Genomic DNA, 23,168 nt, shown 5'->3' on the forward strand with positions numbered 1-23,168 from the left:
GAACAAAATGTGCCAGTACCTGTCCTGTACCTGTCCTGTACCTGTACCATGGGCCCTTGCGCAGTTCTCATGATTATGTTTTTTCCTTGCAGGTGCTCTTGCACCGGAGATATCAAATAGATCTGCTTCACAAGGGACTGAGGAATATATATGGTGGAGGTTATGGTTATGAATCACCTAATGTGGTTGTTTTACTTATAATTTTGGACGGGTTGTGGGAAATGTGAGCTCTACCCCGTTTCCAAAGCCAGTTGGCCTCCAGGTGCTTTCAAGGCAGGTACAGAAATATAATTGATGTGTTTTTCCTCTAGAGGGTAGCATGTTTCTGTGAGTTGGTCTTTGCTGGTGATAAGGTTGCTGGAAGGAGAGAAACACATTGCTGTGCAGCCATGACCAGTGTCTGTCTCTAGAACTTCTTCATCATCCCTCAATGATCCTCTGTCCCCATTACACTCAGCTTGCCATTCCCTTCTCCCCGCAGCTCCTGAGAACTGCCACTCTGTCTTCTGTTTCTGTGAATTTGATTACTGTAGATACCTACCTCATTTAAGCAGAAAAATGAAATTTATTCCTTCTGCCCAGTTTATGTCACATCGCATAATGTCCTCAGGGTTCATTGATGTTGTAGCATGGGTCAGGATTTCATTCCATTTTAAGGCTGAATAACATTCATCTATATATTGACCACATTTTGTTTATTTGTTCATCTGTTGATGAACACTTGGATTGCTTCCACCTTTTGGTTGTTGTGGATAACACTTCTATGAATAATGGTGTACAAGTACCTGTTCGAGTTCCTGCTTTCCGTTCTGTATGTGGAATTGCTAGATAGTATGGTAATTCTGTATTTATGTTTTTGAAGAACTTCATATTCTTTTGCACAGAAGCTTCACCCTTTACATCCCTAACAGCAATGTACAAGGCGTCCGCTTTCTCCACATCCTTGCCAACATTTGTGATTTGGGGTGGGATTTTTTATTTTTTTGTCAGAGCCAACCTGATGGGTGTGAAGTGATATCTCATTGTGGTTTTGATCTGCATTTCCCTGATGATTAGTGTGCTGAGCATGTTTTCATGTGCTTATGGGCCATTTGCGTATTTTCTTTGGAGAAATGCCTATTCCAAGTCCTTTGCCCATTGAATCAGGTCGTTTGGGATTTTTGTTATTGTTGAGTTGTAGGAATTCTTTATAGATTCTAGATATTGATCCCTTGTCTAATATGTAATTGGCAAAAAATGTCTCTTTATTCTCTCTTTTGTTGCACAAAAGTTTTTAATTTTGATGAAGCCAATTTATTTTTTCTTTTGCTGCTTGTACTTTTGATGTCATATCCAAAAAATCATTGCGATATTTAATGTCGTAAAAATTTTTCTGTTTTCTTCCCTAAGAGTGTTGTAGTTTACTTGTTTAGTTTAAGTTCTTGATCCACTTTGTAAGCTAGGGTCCAGCTTCATTTATTTGCATGTGCATATTCAGATTTCCAGCATTGTTTGTTGAAGAGACTCTTTCTTTTTATATTGAGTGGTCTTGGCACCTTTGTTGAAAATCATCTGACCATATATGCTCAGGTTTGTTTCCGGGTTCTCTGTTCTAGTCCCTTGATCTGTATGTCTGTCCTTATGCCAGTGCCACACTTTTGATTGGTGTAGCTTTGTAGTGACATTTTGAAAGGAGGATGTATGAGTCCTCTAATTTTGTTCTTTTGAAATTTGTTTTGGCTATTTGGAGTTTGTTGAGGTTCCTTATGAATTTTAGGTTCCTATTTCTTTGAAAAATGTTACTGGGGCTTTGATAGGGCTTGCATTGAAGCTGTTGATTGCTTTGGGTAATACTGACATATTAACTATTCAGTTTTCAATCTAGGAACACAGGATGTCCTTGTATTTATGCATGTCTTCTTTAGTTTCTTTTGGGAATGTTTGGAAGGGTAAAATATTTTTAATTTTAAGCCTCAGTTTCTTTAATTATCAGTGTCAAGAATGAAGCAGTATCTATCTAAGATGATGGGATCAGCATGTTACTGTCTCATTATTTTATTTGTGACTTAAGGATGTGTATAAGGTTGTCAGGTACCCATGTTCATGTCTTCTTTTTATATAGAAGTCTCAAAATTATTTTTTAATGATAATTCTATAATTCAGAATTTTCCCCAGTGCTCTTTTCTAATTTTTATTTTATCTAAACCTCTGGCCTTTAAATTCTCTAAAATTTGAGAGTTATTTTATGATATTTTTCTCCTTAAGTTAAATTATATAAAGAACATAAGACATTATTTGTCTGGCATTTGGAAATGTGACGGGCGTCCCCGCTGACCGTTCTCCCCAGTTTCAGTCCCATGGTGCAGAGCTCCTTATCAAGTTTATTGTTCCAGATAAAGATACAGTTTATTTCCGTTGATTTAATCAAGATTGCAATAGTTCAAAGATTCTATTTTTCCAAGTAAAACAGGGCTCTTCTGTTTGAATGGATTTTATTTTGCACTATTTGTTTTATATTCAAATCAAATGTGCTCACTCTTATGCTAAGCACTTTGAAAGTATAAAGAGAATATTGAATGTGTTCAGTGTACTCAGCTTTCAGTCATAGAGAAATGAGGCATGCATATAAAATAATGAGGAAGCAGTACAATATTTATGATTATCAGTTACCAAAACAAGTGAATGAGTGTTATGGGATAATTACTGTGGCATTAAGAGATCACAGATCATTTAATGAAAAAGTTTCGTTTTGGGGTAATTGACAAGTTGGGGAAAAATTGAAAATAGATAGGTCATTTTATGTAGGGAAAACAGAGGCAAATGCTTAAAACTAGGAATAAGTATTTGTTCTGGGAATAGTATACAGAGACCAACTGGATTCTAATGTATAATTTATGTTGGAAACAATGTTGGTAATTTTTAAATACATAGTTCAAACTCATGTTTCTAAAGCACTGATAATTTTGTATTGTAACCGCAAAGCCATGTGGAGATTGTGACTTTTGAGTGAGCTTTGGGCAAGTGGAAGGTTATTTTCTGAACTTCACTCTGACAGCATCGTGTTATCATAAATCATCAGTATTCGATTAAAGATGATTTCTCAGCGTTAAATGTATTAGTTGATTATGGGTCTTTAGAAGATGTGGCTCAGAAGCTTTCTTGTTAACATACAGTCTGTTTGTATGACCACAGGCCTGTATTGGTTGGTGGCACGGTAATGTGTGATAAACCACTTAATTCATTTTGTTTTCATGTCTTATATTCGGACAAATGTATTAATAAGAGTCTCATTCCTATAGTATAAAAGAAAATATTTTGCAGTATTTATCATGTTTGCAAGGCTTTACAGTTGAAAACTTCATGGCTATTTTCTGAAAAATGGGATACACTTTCAGATTTTTTTTCAATATGCACACTGATTTTGGTCTGCTTGACTTCATAAAATGTTTTATACTAGATTTAGAATGTTAATATTAAGATAAGAGAAAATTTTGTACTATTTTACTAAAGCCTTTAACTGTGTGACTACAAAGCAGAAAAGGTTTGAGCGTTACTATATTAGCTCTTTATAAGAGAGTAAAATTACGCTTTATTTGGAAAGTGTTTCCTAGGTATGAGACTATGCTCTGTTTCTCAGGCTAAATAAAAGTGTAATAGCTGCCTTAATAGAAAGACAACAGAGTTTCTATTTCATAATTAACAATGTGTGAATCATAAAAGAAAAATGGGAGATCATTGGGAATATTTATCTTTTCAAAGGTTTTGGAACATTAGCCTTAAATGCTTTCTGGATCCAGTAAAGGCCAAATAAGATAAACAGTTGAAAATTTCTTGGACTTATCCTCTTGCTTCTTTACTAATAGAAATAATGCTTCTTAAATTTGAGTATTTATATAAAAACATACTTTTTAAATGGCATTCTACTATAAACAACAAGGATTTTGTAATGTTTAAATATTTTTCACATTACTTTGTTTTGAACTTAGAGAGATTCAGTCTTACTTTTTACTTGTTATATGTGAGCTTTTTGAACATCCTTGCTTAAAACATAAAATTCCTTCATAGTGGGATACAAAGTTAATATTAAACAAATATTTATGTTCCTTTAGCCATTGTTGAGATAGATTATACGTACATGAGTACTTAATATGCTGCATTGACAGTGGTTAAAAGTACGACCCTACAGGTAATCTTTTTAAGCAGATGAAACTGTTGGGGTGCTTTCCCAGGATGATGGGATTTCCCTCCAAACGTATCTCTTCTATGCGGTCCCGAATGTAACGGGTGTCATTAGCCTTGCAGAACGTGTCATCTGTAATTGAAGTTATGTTGTTAAACTGGAAAATAAAAAGGAAACATTTTTCAGATATCAGAAATCAACCTTTGGTATACTATGTAAGTGGGATCTCACAGAATATTTTGTTTAAAAATGATTTTTTAAAACATTGTGTATACTGTGTATCCATGGTAATAAAACCCTCTCTGTGCAATCAGAGCCTTTTTTAAAAGCCTACAGTGTGACCTTGGAAGAACAGACTACTTGCTGTTACTCAGAGTAATATCGATGTTAACGGAAAGTTCTGAGTCTAAGATTATACCAGCTGGAAAATGTATCGTATTCTGGAGTATCAACTCAAAATGCATACTGTGTCCTTAAATATTCTTTAAAGAAGTACACTAAATAGGAATTTTGGTGATGCTGAAAGACCAATTTTAGTTTTATTTTCATTCCCTCTTCACTTATCTATTACCATAAGTTGATGTTGGACAATAAATTCAGTTGGAAAGTCTCCAAAAGCAAATATATACTGCTATTTGGAGAAAGAAACAGAAGCCAGAGGTCGTCGTGTCCCCTAACTTTAAGTCCACATGCCAGAATCCCTCGGAGATACTAATGCATAGCTGGAGACAAACCCTGGGCTGAGAGCAGACCTCACTCACACCTAGTGTTGCTGGGCCGCTCCGGCTGCTCAGGACAGAGCCGGGCTCCAGGGCAGGAGAGTGCATCGGGCTCGTTAGGGATACTTGGGACAGGCAGACTTTACCTGAGAACGTGAGTTTCCTAATGAGTCATAAGACTGACCCTTAGTGATTTAAATTGAAGTCAGAGATTGTGAAAGGGGCATCATACCTGAAGATGAATTACACGTAAGCTTTCTGGTAAATTCGGAGGCACGGATTCCAGCGCATTGTGATCCAAGTAGAGGAAGGATAGCTTATTCAGTTTCTGTAAGGAAAAGGCACTTTTGCTGTATTTTTTGCATTTCTTCACAAGATTGAAACTCAACACACACATATATGTACACATGGATATATACATAGATACTAATATAGACACATATCAGTACTATTAATCATTATTTGGCTTTGGGATTGTTTTGGTTTTGCAAATAGTATATTTTGGTCCTTTACGACAGGCAGCAGAGCCTTGCTGCACTCCCACATTTCTGTCCACTTATCTGATCTCTGAATACCCAGCTGTGCCCAGCCCAACCCTCGTGCCAGTTTCTGAGGGTTTCAGGTTTGTCTTAGCCACAGCTGATGAGGTCAGTCCTCTGCAGGATTGAGTTTGGATCCTGGTGCCGCTAGAACTTCTCTGAGCCTCCAGAACTTCCCATTTTAGCTCCAATTTGTAGCAAAATGAACACTCCTAAGAGATGTATGTGCTTATTAGTAAGATGTTTCCCAAAGCAATTTAGTAAATACCTCTCAAGTTACGACTCTTCCCCCTAAGAGCCTAATATTGGGTTACCCTTCGTCATCAATAACCCAGTATTGTGTGTAATTTATATTATAATATGGTTTCAAGATGTAGTTTCCTCTGACATTAATCTTTTATCTTAACTTTCTTTGATATGCGTCCTTTTGATAGGCAGAATTTGCTAATCTTGTTTTTTTTAGAATTAATTTACTGGTATTTTGATTGTTTCATAAGCATTCTACCATCATCCACCATACCTTACCCAAAGGGCCTTTTTGCATGGGTTGGAGTAACCTGATTTTTACCAATGGCTTTTGCAGCCCAGGGCAATAAGCAAAACTACAGAGTAGCTTAGTTTATCATTTCCATGCCAGCTTGCCGTGAATCCCTTCTGTAATGCATGTGCAAAATCCAAAATATTCAAACATTGCTTTTCTGAAGTGTTGATCAGTTCCTGTAGGTCTCAACATGCCAGTTAGTAAAAGGCCTACCAGCTCAAATTGCATAGCTTCAAATTACAGGGGTTTTTGTTTGTTTTTAAAGCGAGTCTAGTTTTTAAAAGTTCCCTAAGACTTTTAAGAGTCCCTTAAATTCTGAGGAACTTTGATGTGTCTCCAGATAATCCCTTAAATTTGAAAAAGGATTCTTTAAATGTAGACAAAAAGAAAAGAAAAAATATTTTTACATTTCTGGCAGATTGTACACTTGTGTGATTATCATACACTTTATGACAGTGACTATTTGATAGCTTGAGGTGCTTCTCATTAGAAGCTACAAATCTTCCTTTTGACTGAAGTTGTCTGTCACCAACAGTAGCATGACCCTTTTATCTGAGGCTCCTTCCAGGACTGGAATGAGAACATCAGCTCTCAGCCGAGGTCATTGCTTCTCCACAGACTGTGCATTTTGAGACAACCTGGCGACCCAAGTCAGAGCAGACCACCTTCCCGTTTAGGTGATCTACTCTACATATATTTTCTTGAATTGCTAAGTTAAGAAATGTATTTAATTTTTGCTACATGCAGAATTTTGTATCAGAGGCCATCGTGGAATTCAAAAGAAAGCCTCCCTACAGAATTTTGTGGCCTGATACATTTAAGTATTAAAAGTAAAATTCAGTGTTTACTTCTAGAACTTTGTTTTTTCTGGCATTTTAAATTACTAATATTGTAAGGAAAAAGAAACAGAGGAAAATTCCCATTTTGAGGTTTTATACAGTCTTGGCGCCGTGAGGGTGTGAACCATGTCTGTACAAATCAATACTTGCTGAGTGAACAGGTGGGAAAGATGGGACAAGTGTTGTCCATGAAACAAGATAAAGGTTCTATAATTTCAAGCGAGGTACAGGCATAAACTAGACAGAGGGAGTCTAACAGTATGGCTATTATGTAAATAATGTCTTTATTTATTAAATTGAAAGTAGTTTTAATACATAAAACCAAATCCTAATGGAGATTTTTCTCTTTCTTTTATGATGTTCTATCATGTGATCATTGGCTTTAGAAAACTGACACTGTGTGCAGTCATGCTTTAAAATACTTACTTTGAATGTATTTGGTTTGATCCCTCTACTCTTGATTTTGTTGTACTTTGCATTAAATAAAGTAAGCTTAGGAGGAAGAACTGGAAGTTTCAATAGTTGATTTTCAGCTAGTGTAAGTTCTTCCAACAGAGAAAGTTTTGAAAAAGTGCCGTCTTCTATGTCCTCAATTAAATTTCCCGTAAAATCGAGTCTTCTTAAGTTAGCTTGAAAGGAAAACATACAAAACATACAGAAAATATACAGAATAAGAAGTTAAATTCTCCTTTGTCTGGACTGAAGGAAAGCATGTGTTTAACAGGTCATTCAAACATCTTGTATTTTTAGTGTCTAGGAGAGTGTCTGCAGTCAGTAGCTCGGGGAATTTTGTTGAATGAATAGGTGCTGAGCATCTATTCTGTGCTTGGCACTGATTGATGGCCTTTCTCTCTGGAGTCCTAGGGTCTCAGGTTTGGAAGGGAACTTCAAGTTAATAGAGTCCTTCAATCCTTCTCTGTGTGAATTCTCAGGATACTCAGGCAGTTCAAAAGAAATTCTGGCTGCAAATCAGGGAACATAAGCAGCACAAGTAATTGAATAGAATCCTGTAAATATTTTGGGATTTTGGGCTGGTGTGTCGCATTGTCATTGTGGGTATATTATCTTAATCTCTCTGTGCCTTTCTGCTTAACAACAATAGGCAAAAATGTTCCCTAATTTGTTAAAGTAATGCAAGCTAAGAGAAATTCAGTGTGTGTGTGTGTGTGTGTGTGTGTGTGTGTGTGTGTGTGTATAACCTTTGTCTGTCTGAGACGATTAGAAAACATAGTTACTTGCCATTTGAGATTGTCATATCTGTAAAATTGCTGTATACACTGAATTAGTAAATACAGAACCATTGCTCCTATGGAAAATACAGGGCTAGGTGCCTTCAAGCCTCTTGTCACACGTTTTCATCAGCTAATCAGTACTATATAGTTTTATGTGTTTCTTTTAAAAGATGACTTACTAGTACATACTGTTGATACACTAACAGTGAATTCAACAGCCACCAGCGCTATAACACGCGTTTGATGATTATTTAACACACGTATTTTTTCCGTAAGGCGCATCTCAGCCCTCTTGCACTTGGGAACACTTCAGCACTACATTTGGGGACCAATTTAAACAGCAAAAAGCACAATAATGTGAAAAATGTGGCACTAAGTAGACTGAACAGGACTCTTGTTTACAGTATAATAGCAGAAACAACAGATCAGAGCTCCACCTTGTTCGACTGTGGCTGGGGAATTCCATTTTTCCCTTTTGCCACTGTGCACGTATCTGCTAATGACTGTGACAGTGCGGCAGATGTTGAGTGGAGTTACAAATCTATTCTAGCAAGTAGGTGAGTTTGGAAACGTGCAGTCCACAAATACTGGGAACAACTACTTCAGCGAGTCGGGAGTATCTAGCGGTGGCAGCCTGAGCCCAGTTACGGTTCGTCTTGTAAATGCAACGGGGCCAGCATTTCTTGGTTTGATTTTCTTCAGAAGCACTTAACAACACAGGAATCTGAAAAACTTAGGGCTTGGTGATCCAGGACTGGGACTAGGCACCGAGGAAGTGCAGGGTTTTGGTGCTCACCCTAGAGGTGGGTGGTTGTAAGGTTTGGTAAGATGTCGGAAGGCCGGGTGTTAACCACCTGGGAAGGAATTACACGGCACTGTTCTCAGTACAGTCCCATGTTAGAATCATGGGAGGCGTTTAGTTGTGTTTCATGGTGATGCCTGGCCTCTCCCCAGACCTAAATTAGAAACTCTAGGGATGAGAGCCGGTGTCAGCAGTTTACAGTGCTTCCCCAGATACTTTTAATCGTGCAGCCAGATCCAAGAACCATGAGTTAAAGTAAGGAAAAGCTGTTTCTGTGCTTTCATGGTGAAGGTAGAAAATAAGACGTTGGAGAAGCACTCTGACGAGGTTGGTGCTACTGACTGGCTGAGGCAAATGCATCTGGCAGTACCGGGGTTGAGAAGGCGTTTGCATGTGGGTTACACTGGCTGCCAACAGGGACACCAACATCACCAGCAGAGAAAGAGGACAGAAGCTCTCATGGGAAGGAGATTCGGATCTTTGTGAAATGTGATGGGGATGTCAGGACTCCAGCAGTGACTGTCCTGGGAGTGACAGGCCACAAGTGCTTACTCTTGTGTTTACATGACTTCAATGCTGACATGAGTCAGTACTGACGTCTTATTTAAAACTAACCTCCAGGGAGCATTTGAGCTCTTGCTTCCCAGCATGTCTTCAGTTTGGCTCAAAGAAACTCTTATAAAAATTAAAACAAAAGAAAAATAATAAAACTGACTTACGTATTTCTGCAAAATCTTTGGCAGTCAGCTTTTTAATTTTGTTGAATCGTGCATAAAGGTAGGCTGATTCCTTTGGCAAGGGTGGGACAACATCAATATCGACTTCTTCACAGTATACAGAGCCACTTAAACAAACACACAACAGGCACGTAGGCATTTCTAAATTGGGGCACAAAATCATAAAAATAGAAACAGTAGTTTAAAAATGTTTGGCCTCTAGTGGCAAAATTATTGCTATTTTGAAAAGATATTTTACAGAATTATAGGTGATAGCAGGAAAGATATCATAGGTATGATAGCTAGTAACTGTGTTGTATTGTAACTTATAATTCACCAGAATTTTATTTTAAATTTCATAATCCACAATCTCTTTTATTCTGTTTTAGCATTGATCCCTTAATTGCTGAATTGATTTCTTCATATGAATACCAAAAAAATTCATAAAGCCGGACTTAAGATAAACACAAGCTTAATTTATCACTTGGTATGGCACAAACACATTTCAGATTGGAGATAGCTAAGGAGTTTAGAAACCACTAGTTAGATAAGCAGACTCTTAACTTCAAAATTAGGGTCATCGTAGGCACCGTTGGGATTCCATTTCACTCTACCATTGTTCATTGCATTTACTTGTGATGCCTCTTTTGTCTCTGTCAACCTGGAACAGTTTCTCAGTCTTTATTTTTCATACCTTTTACTTTTTTGGAAAAAAAATAAAATTTTTTAAAAATTATTTTTCAGGGTATTTATTTTGCAGAATGTCTTTTAATTAAGTTTTGTCTGAGGTTCCCCATTTTTGGCAAGAATACCATGGAAATGATGTTGGGTCCTCAGTGCCATGTATCAAGGAGCACACAGTACCTATCCATTCCTGATAATGCTGTCTTTGGTCATTGGTTCATTAGGTGTCCACCATGTTTCTCTCTCTGTAAAGTAAATATTTTTCACTTTGTAATTAATAAGTATCTCCCAGAGAAGTACTTTGAGATTTTAATCAGCTGGTTTGTCATTAAACTTTCACCCACTAGTTTTATCATCCATTGATTCTTACCTGAATTGTTTATCACTAGGATAGTTGCTAAATAATAATTTTCTAATTCCATCATTCTTTCTATACTTGTTATTGGCATTCTGGTTAAGGATGGACCATTCCCTTCTTACTTATTTCTGTCAGTATGAACTTATAAATTCTTCATCCCATGGGTCCTAATACATTACCATCATAGTTATTTTTATAGTCAATTGTCACAGATTAGCCAATGAAAGGTCTTTTAAGATCTTTTTTATACTGCCACAGCTTTTTTTGTGGTTAAATGATGTACAATAAATTGCACATATTTAACTTGTATAAGCATTTGACAGTATATACCCATGAAATTATTACCACAGTCAACATAATTAACATAACGATCACCTCCAAAACTTTCTCACGCCCTTTGGTAATTCCTCCCTCCCGGTCTTGTCACCAAGCAACCACTGACCTCCTTTCTGTTGTTATACATTGGTTTACATGTTCGAAAATTGTATATCAAAAGAATCATGTAATATATGCTCTTTTGTCTGGCTTCTTTCACTCTGTGTAGTTATGTTGAGATTCATCGTTCTTTTTGCTTGTATCAGTGGTGCATTCCTTTTTATTACTGAATAGTATTCCATTGTGTCAATATACACAATTTAGTCATCTCTAACAGACATTTTGGTTTCCAGTGTTTGACTATTTTAAAGAAAGCTGCTAGAAACATTTATGTACCAGTTGTGTGGACTTAGGGGTAAATTCCTAAGAGGAGAATGGCTGGGTTGGTGTATATAAACCTTTTGAAGAAAGTCCCAGATTGTTTTTCAAAGTGGTTGTGCCATTTTTATTCCCTTCAGCACTGCATGAGAGTTCCAGTTGCTCCATATCCTTGCCAACATTTGGTATGGTTGGACTTTTTAATTTTAGCCTTTGAATCAAGTAAGGTGTGTTGTGGTAACTCGTGTTTTAGTTTGCATTTTCCTAATGACTAATGATGCCGAGCATCTTACATAATTTGCCATCTACATATTTTCTTTGGTGAAGTATCTGTTTATATCTTGTGCCTGTTTAATTTTTTAATGGGATTTTTGTATTATTATTATTATTATTATTATTATTAAATTATAAGATAAGACATAGATATGTCGTTTACCAGATTTATGTTTTGCAAATATTTTCCTCCAGTCTGTGACTTGTCTTTATTTTCTGATCAATGTCTTTTGAAAAGCAAGCATTTTAAATTTTAATGAAGAGCAATTGGTTTCTCTATAGTTGTGCAAAATGTTTGGCAGTCAGCTATTTATTTATTGATTGATTGATTGATTGATTGATTGATTGATTTAGAAATAAATCTTTGCCAACCACTAAGTTTTTATCCTTTGTTTCTTTTAAAGGTTGTGTAGTTTAAGTGCTTTATATTTAGATATAGGGTCCATTTTGAGTTAATTGGCATATATGGTGTCAGGAAGGGTCAGAGTTTTTTTTCTTTTCTATAACTATTTAGTTCTTTCAGTACCATTTTTTGGAAAAGATTATCTTTTCTCCATTGAATTGTATTGCCACCATTGTAAAAAGGGAGTTTACCATGTTGAATAAGTCTGTATCTGGACCATTTCCATTCATCTATTTGTTTGTTTTTATGCTAATACCACAATATCTTGATTTCTGTACCTTTATGATAGATAGTATAAACCCCCCAACTTTATTCTTCTTCAACATTGTTATAACTATTATAGGTTCTTTGCATTTCCACCTAGATTTTAGAATCAGCTTAATTAAAAAAACAACAACCTAGGATTTTATTTGGGATTGCATTGAATCTGCAGATAAATTTAAGAAAAATTGCTATCTTAATGACATTTGAGTTTTCTTGTACTTGAGCACAATATATTTATCCATGTGTTTAGGTCTTTTTAATTTCTCTCAGCATTGCTATCTAGATTTTACTGTACAGGTTTTATACATCTTTTGCAAATATATACCTATGTATATTTAATATTTGATTAATTCTTTAAAAGTTAAATATCTCCTTTATTCTTTGAAAACTTCCTTATTTTCTGGCTTCATAAGATATCCCAGACCAATCTTGCCTTTTTCCTACCTCAGGCCTGAAATCAGCTATTTCTTCAAGGAGCACTGGTTACTTTTAGTAGGGAGTGGTATTTAGAAACCAAGTTCTAGATGTGGATATGCTCATTGCTTCTGGGATCTCATTTCTTTAGGCTTTTTCAGCAGAGAGAGCTAGGAAATATAAGTATGTATATTTGTATGCTCTCAATGTATATTACATATACATACACACGTGTATACGTATATACTATATTTATACACATATACACACATATAGACATACATATACACACACACACCATATACATATACACACAACACATTCACACTTACAGAGAGACAAACACATCTATATCTATTTCTGTATACAAGCCATGAATTGATGGTACTAGCTTCCATTCCAGTTTAACTTCACAGTACTCATTCTAGCCTTCTCCCTTTCCATATTTGTACACCCTTCTCGGATTCTGAGAAACCTAGTTCTCTTATCACAGTGTGTTTACTTTACTTTGGTCAGTCCTAGAACAAACATTAAATTGTTTTATTATTGCTAACCTGTAACACTGTGGAAAACAAACTTATTCACTGGAATTTTAGTATTTGTTTATTGTTCTTTTTCATGTTTAGCCTAAAGGTACATAGTCAAAATACTGTGTTCAAGGTGTGCTTGGATTAGATTCCCCCAACACCCCGCCACCTCAGTGTGTTATGTTATTCATTTGAAATGTAATTCAGTTTCTATTTTTCTGTTTGTATTTCAGTTTTTTTTCATGTTATCCTTTTAATTTTTTTTTAATTGGGGAATATTGTGGAACAGTATGTTTCTCCAGGGCCCATCAGCTCCAAGTCGTTGTCCTTCAGTCTAGTTATGGAGGGCACAGCTCAGCCCCAAGTCCAGTCACCGTCCTCAATCTTTAGTTGCAGGGGGCGCAGCCCACCATCCTATGTGGGAATTGAACCAGCAACCCTATTGTTCAGAGCTCGCGCTCTAACCAACTGAGCCATAACCAACTGAGCCATCCAGCTGCCCATATGTTGTCCTTAATTTTATTTATAAATGTATTTGTTTGCCTGTGTGACACCTAACATTGTTCTAAAATCAAATCTATACAAAAAGTGTATACTCATAGAAGTGTCACTGCCCTCCCCACAATACCCTTCATTTCCCATTCCCCCTCCTTTTCGCCACTGGTCCCATCTGTAACCTGTAGGTAATTAGCCTCACTGTTTTCATTACCCTTCTTGATTTTCTTTTTCACAAAAGTGAGCTGATACCTGTATATGTTCTTCTACTATCCCCTCCTTTGTGTGACGAAAGGCAGCATACTATAGATACTCTTTTGTACTTTGGCTTTTTCACATGACATATTCTGGAAATCATTCCATGTGTTCATAGAGATCTTCCTCATTTAGTTTTACAACTGCGTAGTATCCCATTGTGTGGTGGTACCATACTTTATTCAGCCACTCTTCAAGGCATGGGCAGTTAGATAGTTTTCAATATTTTGCAATTGCAAGCAATGCTTCAATGATTTTGAATATGTAGTTTCTTACTTTTGGGGTTTATCTTTAGGGTAAATTCCTAGAAGTCGATTACTATGTCAGAAAATAAATACATATTTAATTTTGTTAGATATTGCCAAATTCCTGTCCAAAAGTGTTGTACGAGTTTTCATTCTCATCAGAATTGTAACAGAGTTTGATACCCCATAGCCTTGCCCATGGGATACAGTAATATATTGCCACATTTTTAATTCTTGTCAGATAGGTTAAAAATGCTATTTCAATGTAAGTTTTACTTACATTTCTCTGTGTGTGAGGTTGAACGTCTTTTCATGTTTAAGGGTCATTTTTATATCATTTAGTGAATTGGCTGTTCATCTCTTTTGCCTGTTTTCTCCAATGGATTTTTGGTCAGTTTCCTTTTCCTGGATTTTTATGTGTTTTATTTTATTTTTTCTTTAAATAAATTAGAGATATTAATTCTTTATCAGTGGTATAAGTTGCAGATAGCTTTCTCAATTTGCAGTTGTCTTTGACTTCATTTACGATGTTTTTTTGCCATGCAGAAGTTTCATTTTATAGAGACGAATTTAATGATTCTTTTTCTGTTATTGTCTCTGGATTTTGAGGCACCTCACACCCACCTTATCTGTAGTATTTTATGGTTTCACTTTTTACATTTAGACTCGAATTTATTTGGAATTTGTTTGTTTGTGTAAGGTATAGATCTAATTGTATCCCTTTTTAATCGACTTCTCAGTTGTCAAGCACCATTTCGAAAACACATAATCTTTGATTCAGTGATTTAAGATACTGACTTTATTATATACTAATTTTCTATACATATTTCTGTCTGTTTCTGGACTTTCTAGTCTATTAATGCACCAGTATCACACTTTTATAAAGTGTAGAAGCTTTAAAGTATGTTCTAATGTGTGGTTCTTGCAGGTGCCTGTCATTTTTCAGTGTTTCCCTGGCTGTTTGTGCAGGCTTGGTTTTTCCATGTGAACTTGCGATTCAATCTTACCAGATCTTTAAAGAAGTTTATTGTTATAAATTTAGGGAGAGCTGACATTTTTATGATACTGAGTCATCTTATCCAAGAGCCAGGGATATCTATCCATTTGTTCAAGTCTTTTACTATGACACTTTTCGGGTTTCTTAAGATACATTATCTGTTTTAGTCAATTTTAGTTTTATTGTAGAAATATAGAAATTAGAATGTGATTTTTTTTCATGTTGTCATGTGAAACAATGTTGTGATAGAGCAAGAATAAACCAAATAGATAAGAACTATTAAGTAGGACTTTGTAGTTTGTTATCCATTTTCTATCGTTTTAATTGAAATGTACATTATTACTATTTATGTACAGTTGTGTACCACATAATGACATGCTGGTCAGTGATGGACCACATATACGAAGGTGGTCCCATATGGTTAGAAGGGAGCTGAAAAATTCCTATTGCCTAATGAAATCGTAGCCTTTATACGGTCATAGCACAATGTATTTCTTGTGGTTTGCGGTGATGCTGGTGTACAACCAACCTACTGAGCCACCAGTATAAAAGTATTGCACATACCATTATGGACAGTCTTGATAATGAAAATAAGTGACTGTGTTACTGGTTTATGTGTTTACTACACTATACTTTTTGTCATTATTTTAGTGTATGTACTCTTTCTGCTGATTAAAAAATATTTGCTGTAAAATAGCATTTCGTGTTACACTGGCAGCAGCCTCATCCATCTTATTTGCCATGTCTTGTGATGGCATCATTCTCTCTCTGGGAACAATAGGCTAAGCCATAGATGTGTAGTAGGTAGTACCATTCATGTTTGTGTGAGTCTGACGTTTGCAGGATGAAGTCACCTAATGATGTATTTCTCAGACAGTATCCCCAGCATTAAGCACAGCATGACTATATGCAGATACTCCTCAACTTATGATGGGGTTACATCTGATAAACTGAAACTTGAGAATATCCTAAGTCAAAAATGTTTTGATTTGCCTAACTACTGACTATCATAAGTCAGGGGCAGTCTGTATAACCATCTCTCCCTCTTCTGTGAGTTTCTTGAAGGCATGAATTACATTTTGTTTACCTTATCCTAAGACTACATAATACATATGCTCCTCAACTTATGATAGGGTTACATCCCAATAAATCCAGCATAAGTTGAAACTGTTGTAAGTTGAAAATGCATTTAATACGCTTAACCTACTGAACACCATAGCTTAGCCTGGCCTACCTTAAATGTGCTCAGAACACTTAAATTAGCCTACAGTTGGGCAAAATTATCTAACATGAAGCCTATTTTACAATAAAGTTGAATATCTCATGTAATTTACTATGAGTATCACTTTAGAACCCTTATAGAGTTGAAAACTCAAGTTGAATCATCGTTAAGTCAGGGACTGACTGTGTTTGAAGATAATTGGTATTTAATAACTATTTCTTGAATTGTTTTTAATGTAGGCAGAAAGACACTTTTTAAAGGCTACACTTGGACTAAGCTTTGGTTGTTGTTGAATGTTCCTCATTCATTACATGGGACGGGATAAGATGTGCAATCCTCATAGACCTGTTTGACTTTATCTAGTAGATAAAATTCCAGTGTTTGGATTAACTATATCCTGAGGCAATTTTTGATTACTATAAAGAATAAAATTCCATAACAAGCTGTTTTTTAAAGCTCTTTAAAATAATTAGATAATAGACTATTCATACTTACCATCGTTTTCTTTCTTGGTGGGTAATGGTGTTAAACTCTCATCTTTTTGTAACTGAAGACTTTTCTCGTCAAGTATTATCATAGTTTCTTTTTCCTATTAGAAAAATCAAAATTTATTGTCAAGTGTGATAAAGTCTAATTTTGACTATAAAACTGAGGGAATCACAGACAAAACCTGTCTTCTTATAGTCACAATTAATGGCATTTCTTTTGTGTTGCAGTAGGATTTTATACATAATTCCATTTCATCATTATTAAATTATAATGTAAATATTTGTTTTGCTTGGTTTTATACCATATTGTGAGCTTGTATAAAAGAACTAGGTCTTTTTTATTTTTATATCTCCAAAAGCCAAACTCAGTGCTTCCTAAATGTTGAACATATTGAAATTCTAAATGGGAACTAGGAGAGAATTCTCTGGCTTGGAATTAAAATTTTTCTGAGGTGAAACCTAAAATGAAGATGGTGTCTTGAGATTATTTTTATGTAAAGTAGCTCTTTCAGTTATTTTTTATTGTTCTTGTCCGAACTCAGTTCTTGATGTCATATTCTACCATGTTGAACAGAACTAAAGCACCAGTCATGTTACTATGTGAAGCACTGAGTAAACTCTTTCTGTCTCTTCTGGAAGTGACCCTTAACTCCCTATGTGCCTCTATTAAGCCCTGGCCCTTGGAGTACTTTTTATTCTAGCCTACACACTGGCCACCGGGACAGGCTATTAGCTCTAGGAGAACTGGGGTCTTTATAATTTACTCTCTCATATTCTGGGAGAGAATGTTTTCTACCTTACACTAAAGTATGTTACGTGCAGTCCTGGTTTCCCTACCCTTTGGAAGCATTTTCCACCTTTACTCTTGGTCTTGACTCCTTCATTCTCTTGTGTGTGGTCTGGTTGAACAGTCCCTTCCACTCTGTGTTTGTGGAATAAGTGCTGTTGAATTCTACTCCTTTTCACAAATATCTTAGTTCCTGCATTTATATTAAAATAGACTTCTAAAGCAACTGAAGCTTCTAAAGCTTCTAAAGAAATGAAACAGAGAACTTATTTTACTTATTACATTTTCAGACCAGGAACTTTAAAAGTATTCTTTTAACCGATCGATAGATTCAAATTATCCACGAGGGAGGGGGGTTATCACTTTGTGAGGGGTGTAAATGTCTAATCATTACATTGTTTTGTACACCTGAAACTAATTTAAAAAATTACTCATGTGAGCCAATAGCTTATTATGATGGGCTTTTTAAATTTATTTTGAAGCTATGACTAGTGATACCTATATTTTTTGTCGTAGTGTTAGCCAAGAATAATACTAGTATGTTAACTAATAACCCCATTGAAAGAAACTGTTAACATTTACTCATGTGAACTAGAAAGAAAAGAAGGAAAAGAAGGGAAGGAGGGAGGGAGAGAAGGAGAGAGAGAAAGAAAGACACAGTTATAACTAGTCACTCTTAAAATCTTTGCATCTTATTTATAGTGGAGAAGAACTTTGAAGCAATCAACATTGCTATGTATTTGGCTGTGTTTCTCATTGTTCCATTGTGTTTGTGTGTATGTGTGTCAAACACAGTGGGCAGGCAACAGATACTTATGTGCTGTATTAACTTTTTCCTTACCCGGTGTTCATTTCTGTGTGCCAAGAAAGTCACAAGTAATTACTTAGCTCATACAAGTGGAGTAGGAAAGATTTGGTATAGTATTAACTCAATGACAATTACGGATACTTAGTACAAATTGACAGAGTCTAAATTATTGAAACTGATTTAAAAAAGAAAGCTGCATATTAAGTAGTTTCTCATTCTTTTGGTACTGTGTATAGTTGCCATATATAAATTATTGTGAAATACTATACATATCAAAATAACCAGTACTTTTCTTATTTTCTTGAACCACTACTTCCTAAAATAATATGCTTAAGCTGGTAATCCATCATTATTTCTCCTAATACACATTTGTCCTATTTTGTTTTGAGGCAATGTGATATGCAAATAATGTAGGGCATTGTGTAACACTACTTAACATATAAATCTCAACTGGTCAGGGATCATCTTAAAGTTCAGTTTTCCTTAAATTTTATGCATTGGTTACTATAGATACTGTTCCGTTACCATAGGTACTATTTATTAATTTAGGAGGCATGCATACTTTAAAAATATAATCTTAGAGACACTTATTTTTATATTTTGAATTACTTCGAATCACATAAAGTGCTTTTTCTGTCCTCTTACCTTATCAGACACATTCAAAAAAAAAAAAACATGCATTTAAATGGGCTAGACTGTTTTAGAAGTTAAATTTAGAGTAGAAATAAGGTACCTTAATATTTTTTCCATCCCGGTATTTATCCTCATAATCTTGGGTAAATAAGGTTTCTTCAAAGTTATCTGTCCCATAATCATAGATGGCACGTGAGTCCTGCTTTGTTGGTGGTGCTGGCTTCGTCAGAGGCACAAACAGTAACAGGAGGAGAAGTGTGGGCTGCAGAGTCTTCATTTTAACAAACACTAAGGTGACTGGAAGTTATTAAGCTAGTGGCCTGCTGACTGGGATAATACTCTTTTTTCCCTGGAAATAAAAATGCAGACTATCGAAGCAACATTTAAAAGCTTAGAGGACTTTTTGGCAGGGTGTACGCAGTAGGGACCAGAGAACAAGTATTTAACCCTTAGTGATCTTTAATTAGATGCTGTCAGTTTTTATGTATCAGTGACATTCTGAAAAACAGTTTCAGAAACTGGTTTTATTTCTTTTTTAATCAAAAACCCAAACATTGTTGACAATTTCAGTTTCCTAAAAATTAGGTACCTTGAATAAAGGTACTTGTATGCTTTTGAAATTGTCTTCGGATACCTGTAGTATAAATAGTTAAAAAGAAGACCCAAGATCCTGTCTCGTGAGTTTAAAATATCATATTTCAACTTTTCTACTTTATAAGAACACTTGATTTGTATTGGTACGAACAAAATCAAATTCCAAGAAAAAATTTAAAACTTAGACTTTAAATTTAAAATTATGAAAAGTAGTCACTAGCACTTACTTTTAGGTGGGACAAAATATGGTAAAAGCTGCAATTTAAATTTAATTTTTAAATTTTCATGTGTATCGTTATTTTTAGTTAATAGCATTGCTTTTTAAATTTAAACTATGAAAAATGAAAAAATAGTATTGCAGACTAGAAAAATATAGAACTTTAATCAAGGATTTAGGAGAATGTAATAGGAAGGGTTTACGCTTCCCAGTGGGTTTTATCTGGTAGTGCACATTTCAGACTTTTTTTTTAAGTAGTAACTTCAAACACAGTCACTCAGAGTTGCTGGTGCTGTATTGTAGATGCCAGTTCGTCAAAAATCAATGGTTGAAAATTAAGAATAACATGGTTTACGACATTTGCAGCACCCTGTTCTTGCCTGCATGGATATTAAAGTTACACAATGGTATATATTAAAGTGCTTGTTAAAAATAATTGTTCAATGTAGCTGAAATTTAAAAAACAATTTGAGATAGCCTTTACATTTATTCGCATTGTTAGATGAGTCACATCTTCTAAATGCTGTTTAAAATAAAATGTGAAAATAGAACCTACCGTTGTAGCTATTTTGAAGTTTTTTTGTGGTTTTCCTCAATAGATGTTCATGCCTGTGCAGAAATCCAAGTGGGAGGGTGAATGAGGAAAGCTGTGGAGTGATTTCAGACTGCAGAACAGAATTTCAGGGCCCAGCAGTTTAGAAGCAATTTCCATGTGGTGGGATCTTTGCCGACATTCTTTCTCGGGGTGAAATACAGTGTGTGGTGCTACAGAACTGTGCTTAGAGTGTTTATAACGATTGTACTCAGTCTGCTTCTACCAATTACCTTAAGTTCGTGTTATTTTTACCTTTCAAAATAAACACTAATGTTTTTGTGAATATTAGTTTATGAAGATGAAATAGTTATAAAATCATGCCTTCATTTCATTGCTTTTCCAGGAGATGAAACATCTGCTTTTTGAATGAAATAAAACACCAAACCAAAGAAGAGTTTATGATCTTAATTTTATGAGAAGTAAAACATTGTTCTAGCACGAGTTAGTATATACCTAAGAAATTTTCAACGTAAAAATTAGTTTTAGCACAAATTATTTTATAGTTTAGTCATTTGGGGTGCCCTCTCCTTTATTTTAGTTACACATAAAATAACCCGTGTCAAAATCATCTTTTAAAAAATAAATTTGATTTATAATTTGGGTTTGATAATAAAATGTATTTTTGTTTGCTAAATGAAGAAAACTATAAATATTTAATTTTTAAAAGTTTAAGTGGTATTTTAGATAACTATATGATGATCTTTAAAGATTCACTTTTATTTTTATCATTCTTTCATGCTTTTAGCAAACATTTCTTTCTCCTCTCAGCTAAATATTCAATAAATATGGATATGGATAAATATTTTTTAAAAAGAAAATGAAAGAATACTTATTTATTCTCTTTTCTATTCAAAATTGGCTTTAGTTCCTTTCACATAAAGCTTAGATAACCTAAGACTTAAATACTCATGTTTTTATTTGAAGGTTTGTTATTTTAAATTTAATTGTGACATTTTCTGATTTTGGTTGATATAAATCGTCAATTTTATGGTTTTAAGGATACAATAAAACTTTTAAAGTTTTTGAAAATATCTAATAATGAAACAGCAGTTACTGATTTATTTTTGCCTTGTGTGGAAGGTTTAACAGGATGTGGAGAAGTAAACTGGATAGATATTAAATGTCATATTCAGAGGATCTTAGAGATTCATAGATTTGCTGATAGTATACACAGTTTGATACTTTGTACTACAAAAAATTACTTGTGGATTGTAATATCTTTCCTTGAAAAGTTAGGACCAGTTAATAATACAGTTTTATTAACATTCATTCATTTAGTAAAAGTTTATTGAGCACCAACCAGTTGTCTGCCAGAACGACAGGCAAAATAAGCTCAGACAAGGAACTTGTCTGTGAGTCAGCAGGAAGGGCAGCAAACAGAACAGCACGCGCTGTGGGACCTGCTCACAGAGCGTGGGACACGGGGAGGCCACGGAGTCTGCGCCAAGCTGACTTACGTAGAGAAAAAATGGGTGAGGAGTGGGGCTGAGGGTAGAGGGTGAGGTGTTCTAGGAAGGGGAGCATCACATAGGCTGGGGACAGTAAATCACTGAGAAATTTGTAATAAGTTGTATATGGCTGGAGCTTGGAGGGAGGGATAAAAGAGGGAGAGGGGTGGGGCATGTCAGACTGGGCTAGAGACAGGTCACAGAGTCTCATATCTTATCAAGGTGTTTGGGCTTTGTGCTGTGGCCAGTGAGAGACCACTGAGAGATTTGTTCTTAGCCAGTGAGTGACATCCTATTTTCATTTTACAAATATCCCACTAATGTTGCATTTTTGAATGCAACAGGCAGCTCCTAAGATGGCAGTTTGTTTCTTCGCATCCAGAAACGGAGCTAGTCTTCCAGCAAGATGGGCATTACAGTCTTTGTAGCAGTCATGCACACATAATCACATGTATGCCATCACCTTTGCTATGTCTGTTGGTGAGCAGCAAGTCAGAGTTACACCCACACTGCAGGGGAGAGACTACACAAGGCCAGATTCTAGAGATACTCAGAACTGCACTGGAACACAAACCATTTTCTTGCCCAGGGTTAGCCACACTTTAAAGTTTGAGGGCACAGTCCTCAAAACCACTCTCACATTTGATAGTTTGCTAGAAGGACTTATGGAACTTACCGAAAGCACCATTATAGTTATGGTTTATTACATGAGAAGGATGCACCTAAATGTCAGCCAGAAGAAGGGATGCATTGGGCAGAAGCTGGGAGTGTTCCAGAGTGCAGAGCATCATTGTTCTCAGGATGTGTTACCCTCCCGGCATTGATGCGGGACAGCGTGACCTCGCTGTTCAGAGTTTTCACTGGGGTGTTCTTACACAGGCATCACTGGTGAGTGTCCTTGTGGTTGCGCTCAGCATCCAGGTTGACTGATGCTGAATGACCCAAAGTCCCCATCCTAAGTCACATGATCCTTCTCTTTCTGGCATGGTCAACCCAACCCTAAGACTATCGGGTGTGACTAATCCCACCCTACCAGGCAACCAAACATGTATTGAATGGAATTGAACGTTGGAAACAAGGGTTTCCTAGGAAGAGTATTGTTTTGGAGGAGGCTTAGTTCTACTGATAGAGAACACATAATTACCAAGTGGATTAAGTTTCAAAAAAACCACAATCCGGAAGAGTCTTTCCTCTACTTCATCCTCTAATTTTATAGGAAGT

The 23,168-nt window shown here is 35.6% G+C and overlaps 2 protein-coding genes across 3 annotated transcripts in view; one reads left to right on the top strand and one right to left on the bottom strand.

Moving 5' to 3' along the window:
• The window catches only part of CENPP (centromere protein P), a 237,788-nt gene that overhangs the window by 65,470 nt on the left and 149,150 nt on the right, over positions 1-23,168 (top strand). The window lies entirely within an intron of this gene.
• On the bottom strand, positions 986-20,732 carry OGN (osteoglycin). 2 transcript variants are annotated; one of them, XM_081065629.1, is made up of 7 exons: positions 20,461-20,732; positions 19,194-19,442; positions 16,873-16,966; positions 9,551-9,709; positions 7,224-7,426; positions 5,111-5,206; positions 986-4,316 (listed from the first exon to the last, which is right to left on the bottom strand). In XM_081065629.1, exons 2-7 carry the CDS (start codon positions 19,368-19,370, stop codon positions 4,146-4,148), a joined length of 900 nt encoding a protein of 299 aa, XP_080921755.1. In that variant the 5' UTR covers positions 19,371-19,442; positions 20,461-20,732; the 3' UTR covers positions 986-4,145. The 2 variants fall into 2 exon arrangements, with proteins under 2 accessions (XP_080921755.1, XP_080921756.1); XM_081065630.1 differs by having other exon boundaries at positions 2,342-4,291; positions 20,461-20,668.

The sequence above is a fragment of the Rhinolophus hipposideros genome, assembly GCF_964194185.1.
Source record: "Rhinolophus hipposideros genome assembly, chromosome: 11".
Classification (NCBI taxonomy): domain Eukaryota; kingdom Metazoa; phylum Chordata; class Mammalia; order Chiroptera; family Rhinolophidae; genus Rhinolophus; species Rhinolophus hipposideros.